This window comes from Rissa tridactyla, chromosome Z (genome assembly GCF_028500815.1).
Source record: "Rissa tridactyla isolate bRisTri1 chromosome Z, bRisTri1.patW.cur.20221130, whole genome shotgun sequence".
Lineage (NCBI taxonomy): Eukaryota > Metazoa > Chordata > Aves > Charadriiformes > Laridae > Rissa > Rissa tridactyla.
The window spans coordinates 3,936,053-3,945,844 of NC_071497.1; the positions used below are offsets into that span (position 1 = coordinate 3,936,053).

At 37.4% G+C, this 9,792-nt stretch overlaps 1 protein-coding gene across 16 annotated transcripts in view; it reads right to left on the reverse strand.

Moving 5' to 3' along the window:
- ADGRV1 (adhesion G protein-coupled receptor V1) overlaps positions 1-9,792 on the reverse strand; it is a 304,201-nt gene that overhangs the window by 276,607 nt on the left and 17,802 nt on the right. For all 16 annotated transcript variants that reach the window (XM_054186136.1, XM_054186133.1, XM_054186132.1 and 13 more), the window contains one exon: positions 147-331. In XM_054186136.1, the coding sequence (XP_054042111.1) occupies positions 147-331 (185 nt within the window). The remainder of the gene's footprint in view (positions 1-146; positions 332-9,792) is intronic.

A 9,792-nucleotide genomic window follows, 5' to 3' on the forward strand; every position in this document is an offset into this window, starting at 1 on the left:
AAATGGGTTTTGCTTCTGCAAAGTGAAGCATTGTCCCAGCGAAATATCACCCTCGCTTCCACTGGCTTGATAAAAACATAGGCAAAATTCAAAACTTCAGAAAGATATTAATATTTACTGAGAATATAACTGGCATAGTTTCTTACCGACACAATTGCTGTGATGTTAGCAGGCTTCCCTGTCCGCTCAATTACAAGACGTATAACAGTTGTACTTGTTTCATTAACTACAAATTCTGTTTGCCCACTGAACTTCACTTCTGTTTCTCCAGATATGAAATGAATGAGTAATGCTAAAAGCAAATAAACTAATAAAGAAGCAGAGGGCATCCCTATAGAAAAAGAAAAGAATAATTAAAAATGAATTATGAATCTAAAATATATAAAAGACAACCTTACGGATCCGGTCAACCCTTTTCAAACCTTCAAATACTGTGATTATCTTGTGAGCTTCAGAAATGGGACAAAAACATGCATAGGTTTCATCTATAATCAAGTCAGATAATGTAATTATCATCTACATCTAATTCTATTTTCATAATTTTCATAATTTTCTAGTGATTTTCTAGGCGGTACTTACCAACTTCTTTCAAGTGGTGGAATAAGTAACTTCTTTCAAGAAAAAACAATTATATTGCCACAATTATCATTTCCAACCAACAAAAACAATTAGCTCAAAGGTTGACAGTTCTACTTCCACTTTCTTTGCTCTCTTGATTCTCTTTAGAAATAAACATGAATTGGCAGGAAGTGTGAGGGGTTGGATGTTTGCGGTCATCTCATAGACCACCTTCTCACATCTCATGGACCATGAAATGTTCTTAAACATTTGCGTATTTACCTGAGATTCTTTTCACTGCTTCTCTTATCCCGTGATTCTTTCACGTTTTCCTGTCACGGAGAATGACTGTGGCACATTTTAATGCCATTGTAACCTTTTAACAGCCAGACCTTTATTTTTAATTGTTTCTGCACAATGTCCAGTTTTCTTTTCTGCCAGGGTAAGACAACTTGAAACTCAGGTGGTTTATTTCTCTTACATCAGAGCCCAGTTATGTAATGTAAAATAGAAGTTTAAGTTCCAGTGAAGTCATCAGGTGTTGGTACTGATAAAGATGCATTTTTAAGAGGCTCTGGCACAACAAATTGGAAACAGCTGCCACGTTATGCAGAGCCTTATATTGTACAGTGGTGATCAGAACTGAAAACTTGGATGCTGGATGGAGCAAGTTTCTATCATAAGGGTCTGAGCAATTTTTGAACAAACCAAGAGAACAAAGTTTTGGTCTAAACACCAAAAAGCATTCCACTGTAGATCCTTAATGGAATTAGTTCTTTCAGTAAGTTGTTTTTTTTTTAATCCACAGTCACTATTTTATAATGTTACTTTTTAAAATTACTGTACAAAAGTTACAAACAATATTTGTGTAATTACACATATAAATAAAATGTCACTTTGCTTAAAATTATGCTTCCAAATCCATGCTTTATCAGACAAATCTGGTCAATGGCGGTTGCATAAACCATGCAGAAAATATTATATTGATATTTGCATATCAATAATATGTAAGCTCAGCCACATTTGCAAATTACTTGTTTCCATTATTTATGAGTGACAGTAAATGAATATTCAGGCAGAAATGGTCATTGAAACAGAAAATGTCATGCATATGTATACTGAAATGTATTTTTGTAAAGTGTGCGTCAAATTTGTAATCAGAACACATTTGAGGTCCAGCACAAATTCTGAGTGTTTCATGTACACAGTCAGGTAGCTTTAATCTTGTGCTGAACAGAGAATAAGAAAGCCTTCAGACCACTAAAATTAACACAGCTTCAGAAAGACTTCAAGACTTTGATTCTTCTAACAATAAATTCTGTCTGGGCAAGGGTCAGTTTTATGTTGTGAGGACTTGAAATAAACTGCTTTCAGGCAAGTTAAAGAACAAAAATTATCTACAGACATGACGTATTAAATGAGTTATAAGTACAGTCAAGAAAACTACCAGCATCTCTCAGAATTCCTACAAGCAAAGACTGGTGAGATGACAAAATTAGCCAGTTTTAATTACTTATAAGAAAAAAATTCACCTAGCTCTAACATCACAGAGGGAACAGGCGTGCAATGAAAGTTAGTGCAAAAAATCAGGACTAACCATTTTCCCCATGAAAACAACTACCCATTTTACAACCCGTTTGAACAGTGTTTTGCTATTTCCAGCAAAAATGTGACACAGTAAAATAATTTTGCTGCCACACATTGCTATAAACTTTTACTACCATGAACACAGTCCTTCAAGATATCCATGGCTCTCGTTGAGAATTCAACGCGCAACAGACTTTCAGGAACAATGCTTGATTCTTACGTATCTATGTATTTAGTAATTTTTGTGCAGAAAAAGCTTACAGTAGGAAGCAAAGATAAAAATGCATACACATAAACCCCGCTGGATTTAAAATTGTCAGCATTTCCAAAACTTGCAGGACGTTTTCATTATTTTTGTGTGGAACTGCTCTGAAAAATACAAACCGTCAAGCTGGAAAGAGAGCGGTTGTCTAACCTTTGTAAACTCTGAGACAATTACGCTGTCTGCAGATGCGGGCATCATCCATACGAAACTGAGGAATTTGTTGACCTTTTAGCTTCAGCTGTTACCTTGTCATAGACTTCGCAAATATCTTCCCACGGTACATGCTTCTAGTAAATAATACTGAAAACATGATCCTTGAGGGCAAGATTACAAAGTTTAGAATTACTTGAATTCTATTACTTCTACTAGAGAGCATTCTAAAACTATAGGATTACTCCTGTGGAACAAGAGAGGTTTCACAATCATACCATCAATTATTTAGCTGGTGAGTATTCTTTCTTGTTACATTATTTGTACTAAGATTTACTTTGCACAGCCTGCCAAAAGTAGTTTTTACTCACTTTATATAAACTCAACTTTGAAAATCATGATTATTTGTAAAAAATGATGTAATAAAGTAAAAATAACATAAGACAAGACTTAGAGAATGCAGAACAAATCTATTCAAATAGCCGAAAAGATATTATAGGTCACAGTATTTATTAAATATGAACTCACTGTGTACACTAAATTCTTACAGAAACTTGTGTGGGAACAAAATTTGTTCCTCATTAACTGCATTGCATAAAATTCAGCAGAAGCCTTCACAAGCTCAGGGATTAAAAGGCAACTCTTCCCCACCTCCCTCACCCCAGTATACCACTGGTGAGCTTAATTTTTATTTTTTCCAAATGAAGCTGAAACTGTAGTCCTTGTTCACCACTAAAATTTGGTAAACTATGCATTTGGTGCATCAAATAACTCCTCTCTGCTTCAGTGACATATTATTGAGTGACGTTCTCTAAACCCAGAATGTTCAGTCGAGCTTTAAAACAGATTAATGATTCAAAGTAATTTAAATGTTTCTGAAACAACAAGCAGCAATGGAATATCATATACCTTCGGAGTATGTATGAGTCAATGGACCAACTATTCCGTTATCATGTTCTGACTAAGTCATTTCAAATAATGATTTGTAGTATCAGTGTTTAAAGTAGTTTAAAGCAATGCTTCATACTGAGCCCTAGGTGATGTTTGTAAGGGGTTTATAATAAAAGTTTCTAGCATCAAAACGAAAAGGAAGTACCTCTCAAAAAATTATCTAGACATTTTAATGGTATTAAAGAATCTTAAAAAGTCTAAAAATAACATTCTTCAACCATATAATTTAAAAAAAGTAAAAGAGATCTGACTCAGAATTCTGAGTCATGATCCCTAAGTAATATTTTCTTTTAGTCTGCATTTTATGGCACCTTCTGAAGCACCTTCGTGTTTCCCTTGAAAACACAGAATCCCAGCGTAGAACCCAACAGAGCACATACTGATTCCATGCAGTAACTTCCATGGCAATGTCACAAATTTTGTAAGGAATACTATTTCAATCTCTTGCCCACTTGGAGCGCCCAGGAGAGGTAGGCTTATGAAACTGGTGCTTCTCGTAACTGATGAGTCACCAGGATTACCTTGCTTTTTCTGCTCAGTTTCTGGAACAAATTCCAGATGAAGATTTTAAAGTTTATAAAGAATGAGCGGTCTTTTCTGCAGACTTCTGTAAAGAATGAGAAGTCTCTCCTGCAGATTTTTACACTGGCTTCCGTGCTTCATAAATAAAAGCGCTAAGAATGAAAAGATCTCCCGGCTGTTTCCACTGAAGGGTGAGGGAACCTACAGAGTAGTGGCACATGGAGATCAAGAAGGGAAATGAAAGGGCTGCGAAAGACTCCAAATCTGAAATGAAATGAGCATAAAATGCCAGATATGGAATGGAAAGTGGGAAAAAGCAGCCGAGGGAACGAGGGGTTAAGTACCCTGAGCCTCAGACTTGCCACTGCTGCTGGGCAGAAGACAGGTATGGATTCCTGCCATACAGGCAGGTATGGTGAAGCAGCACCTCTCCCACCCAGCAGCCGAAGCCCGCTCCTCTTCCCCCAGCTCCTCGTATATTTCTGAAGTCCATGGACATAGCAAGCGTAAAGCCCAGTGCACTTTTCACTGCCTGCTCTTGTCTGCTCCCCGTGATTACAAATACCCAGCCAAGTAGAACATTCAGAAACTGGCATGCCTAGCACTTCGCATTGAGTACAGCATTACAGCTATCAATGGTTGCCAGAGAGAAGCCTATTCACAGCGGAGATGTCAGCCCCCAGCAGCATCTTTGGCTGAATACAATGGAGAGAGATACATGTGCTCTTTCATATGTAAAGAGGAGGTTCTCTGTAGCACGCAGGAACAGGACAGAGCAAGAAGCTTCACAAGGTCATTGCCCTTGCTGCACCTGTTGCAGAAACATTTTCAGCATTTTTACTCTAGGCATTCCCAGAACCACTGAAATTTATAACGGTATTGGAGAACAACCCAGGAAAGCAGCAGGAACTACAAAAACTTGGATTTACTAAACTTCTCCTTTCTATGTTGTCATGATCCCAAATTAAGAGAGAAATACTTTATTTCAGACCAGGGTCTTCTTTGCCTCAGAGTTCCCACAGTTCGCAGATAGGCAAAGGAGGACACAACAGTTGTGTCTAGCATTTGGGTAGTGGGTATTACCCCAGTCTGCCCTGTTGGTTGCCTTTTCTTTTTTTGGTTTTGGGCTTTTTTGTTTAGATGTGGGATAAATAAGTCTCTCACTCTAATAGAGACTGGAAAAGAGAGTGTTCCAAACGTGCTATTTCAAAACAGTATCTTGCTATATCCCTTTTTTGCCTTCAGTGTGCTTCAGGGTGGATAAAGTCTGAGAATTACAGTAACTCACAAGTACTGTTTTGTCTGCACCCCTGAACTGTGCTAATAGTTGCGACATTTGGGGCAAGAGTCTGCCTCACCAATTTTTTTATTCAGTGTCACTGGATGCCTGCGCTTCCAGTTCTTTTCTAGGATTTCTTGTCTCCCTCTTTACTACACACACATTCCAGGTACCCGCCCATCATCCCCCTTCTAATTACTCACACTGGAAAGTGCTAGCCAAAGCACAAACGCAGACTACTACGTGCTGAAAATCCCTTGATCAGCTTTCACTGTCCTGAAGTTTTGGGGCTCAGCTGCTTACTTACCTACTGACTACTGCTGTCGTGGCAGAACAGTACCCCAGCGCAACCTCAGGGGCTAAGAAGATTTATCTGCATTTGAGATTAATGACACTGACATCAGTCAATGATTCTCCTGACCATTTGCTTTCTAACAGTTGCCATATTTAAAAAAAAAAACAACTTATTGTCTGTGACTGCGTGTATCACTGGTAATGGCCAATTTAATGCAACCTGAACAACACCTCCATGTGGAAATTCTTGCTCGTTCAATTATGTTCCCTTGAAAGAGGCACACACCTGTCAGCACAGAAATCCTAAGGAAGAAAAGATGCATAAGCTGCCTGCCATTGTATTTATATTTGCTAGTCAGAAAGGTAAATCTGCTGTCACAGCCGGGAGCCAATACTGCAAGTGGTAAATCTGCAAGCCGAGGCCAAGACCGATGAGAAATCCAAATTACCTCATCCTGTTATTAGAGGTCACTGAGAGGTAAAAAGTGTAATAAGCCCATAGTACCCCTGGTAAGTTTTCTGGGAGCTTCTTTTCACTTCCTCAGAAGAATCTGAGCGGATCTAAACCATATCCCTAAATGTTAAGTTCTAAAGCACGTAATCAGCACTGGAGACCCAAGTTTTATGTCTTAAGGCAGGTAATGCTAAAGGCTTTCTGAGGTAGCCGCCTGCTCTGCCAGTTCTCATTCTGAGCAGGGAATAAAGGGCAAAGCTCTCAAACGGTGCTGAGCCCACGACCTCTGTTTGCCTGCAGCAAGCAGGGCGAACACAAGCCTCTTCTACAAACACTTGCAGCTACCTTATAATTTGCTGGTCAAACAGAGAACCAGACAATAATTCTGACTAGCTGTAAAATCCAGATTATTTTTATCCTGAGTCCAGGGAAACGACTTGGAGTTATTAAGGTTACTTTATATTTAGAACAGAGATCAGAGTCTAATGTAAACAAACTTTGGCTGAAATCTGCTAATTAACTATGTCAAGAAACACACCGATAGGAAGTTGAATTTGCCCTAATTTGTACCAACAAAACAACACTGATTTCTGCTGCAAAACTTCTAATTTATCTCATGCAATTGATGGGAAGCTTATATACTGTAAAAAAACCAAGATGTTATTTTGGAAGAGTTCACTTAGCATATAGTGTAGGTTTAAGCAAAAGGTAAATCTAGTTTTCAGCTCCACACTGGAAATCCTTTCCCACCTATATACTTCTAATGAAAACAGCAGGCGTCTTTCACTAATGGAAATTATTTTCCAGGGTTTTCCAGAGCCAGGGTCTAGGTTTTTACATAGGCATTTTGCTCCAAGTAGGGCTTGAGACACTATAAGCACTCATACTCTCTCTCAAACGGTTTCTTGCACAAAAACACCAATTGAAAAACAAAAAACCGAAAAAAACCCAAACAACTCATCCATGAAGCTGCTTAGCATTCCCAACTCATGTTTATTGTAGAACAAACGGCACCTGAGCCTGCCAAAGGATCAGGCTCTTGCACACATGGAACCACAAATCCATCTGAGGAAGGCCAGGAGGCTTCAGTGAGGAACGCCCATTTAGTCTACTTCAGTAAAGATCTGAAGTTTCACAATAATTTCCATTTGTATCTCTACTTTGGAGGTTTCTCGCATGTCCTCAACACTTTTACTTCACATATTTTTAGAACACGTGAACTGAGGCCAAAAAAATGTAGCTTCAAATACTTAGTACTTGTCCTGAATGAAGTACTATGGCCTGAATGAATAGCATATATCAGGAAAAGTAATTCTGGGCTTCTGCAGTATAGTGGCTATTTTTCTCATACTTAAAACCAAAAATGTAACAACCTGCTTTGCAATAGTGCTTCACACATAATAATATTGCAAGAAAAAAAATCTGTAAGGTATAGAAGAGTAAATTACAGCCTCGTGGTGGGGATTAGGTGACACCATTTTGGGTGTACTGACAGAGGAATTACTGCTATCCACAGTGGATTCTTACAAGTTAATACGCATGTATGAGCCAAACAGAATTTTAATGTGTTGCCTAATTATTAGAATAATTGTGTCAGTGAGTTATTCTTGAGTTCATAAAAGTGTATTATTAAACATGAAAATTTGAATCAACCATATATATTACATTTAAAATGTATATCAAAACAAGCTTCATTTCCACAGTTAAATGCATTCAATTTTTATTAGATGTTGGTTAGCAAAGAATGTTGGTTTTATTCCAGATCTATTTCTGTAGAAGTAAAAATACATTTGTATCATTTTCGAGAAGGTGGTTAGCATGGGGCCCTCACTCTAATCTATGCTGTGAATTAATCTCTTAAATCTGGGCAACCTGTTTTTATATAAAACACAAGATAAAGTATTTATGTGGTGAAGAAAACTCCCCAAAGCAAAATTTGTTTGGGTCCAAAGACTTCTCACACTACCTTTATCATGTATTGTGCTTTCCTTGGCTTTCTAAACCTTTTAACCTATGTCACAATTTAATAATCACTATTTAATAATTATAATCATTCCCTTATTAACTGGGTATTTCTTTTCGTTCTTCTAAGGCACCCCGTAGTTCAAGACAAGGAAATCTCTTTGTTGATTAGTTATTTAAGACCAGCAACAATAACTATGCTGGAAAGAAAGGTGCTTTGAGAGGATTACACAGAGCTAGTTCTCAACAGCACCAAGCCGAGAGCAGCAAATTACAAACCCAAGTACTTCATTGCATGTAACCAAATTGGCTGGTTGAAATGCTAATTGCCTTTCAGCAGAGCTAAAGGCAGACAGGGGACCCTGTGCTTCAGAGAATGACATGCATTTTTTACCCCACTTCTGCACCATTGTCTTGCTGAGAATTATTCAAAATCTATTCATAAAGGTAGCTCTTTTCCTAACCTTTAAAAATGTGGGAAATTTCTAAAGCTCTGACCAATACCTCAGATCTGTGGGTCTGCCAAACCCATAACAGATGGCTGAATTAAGGCCATGTTAAATCCTTAATGAAGCAAAGCTTGAAACAATTCAGAGCAGCAACATATTGGACCAGTCCAGGATAAGTGACTGAGGAGAAGGAAGTTTCTTTTGCCACCTGAAAATGAGAATCATAACTGTACTCTAACTAATAAACCTACACTGGATACAAAGAGAGATAACCAAGCAAACATCTCTTGGTATACAAAAAGATATTGCTATAACATTCTAGAGGAAATTCTGTCTTCAACTTGCTAAAAAATCCACAAACAGAAAAGCTGCGATGAACATAGAAAGCATCTTTTCTGATGTTTAATTTTGCCAGAGAAATTTAGCCTGTCAAACAAGCCTGTTTAAATAAGTACAACTTTATCTTAATAGCAACCTCGGTTTGGACTTACGAATTATTTCAGTAAAAGGAATTTAAACAAGGAAATATTCATAGCCATGTAGGAAATATTCATAAGCCGATCTATGAAAAAATGTTTTTCATATTCTAAGCATATTTCAGAACCCCCTGCTTCCAAATTCCTTCTGGAAACAGCCACAAGTTCTCATGTATGAAGTATACTCAATCTTGAAAATGTTTATTGACACAAAGTATTTTCCAGTGAGATTCTTCACTCAAAAAGTGACTTAGGCAAGTAAGGCTTTACAGAAATATAATCATTTGTGATCCAATAACCTTCTTCAGAGTAAAAAGTTACAATGGGTCCACCTGGAATAAGATAAAAAACCTCTAACATTCATACCTCCTGTCAATCTTTTTTTTTTTTTTTCCTAGGAAACAGTAAAATAGCTCCCACTTGATAGACGTATTTCTTGAATTTCTAGAACCACGACAAATGCCTACAATCAACCGTAATCATTCTGTAAGCTTCGATTTGATGATGGAGATGTTAAACAGCATCTGAGTCTTAATACACATTGACAGAAGTACCCAGACACTATGTACGCTTATTTCTAGAGATGAAAAGTGTTATATTCACTGCTATATACAACAGTAACTATACCTAAATCAGCCAGTCTCGTAGAGCTGAAACACCAGCATAATTTCTACAAATGAGTAAAACCAATCAATAGGATTACACATGTAAAAATAGTTATGTATGTAATTATACCTTTAGGAGGTCAAGGCCTAATACTCCCCGAGCAAAGAATTTCAGCATATTCTTTGCATTTTCTCTCATCTACCTACATATTTGTATTTCTTGGTGAACAACTAAATTGA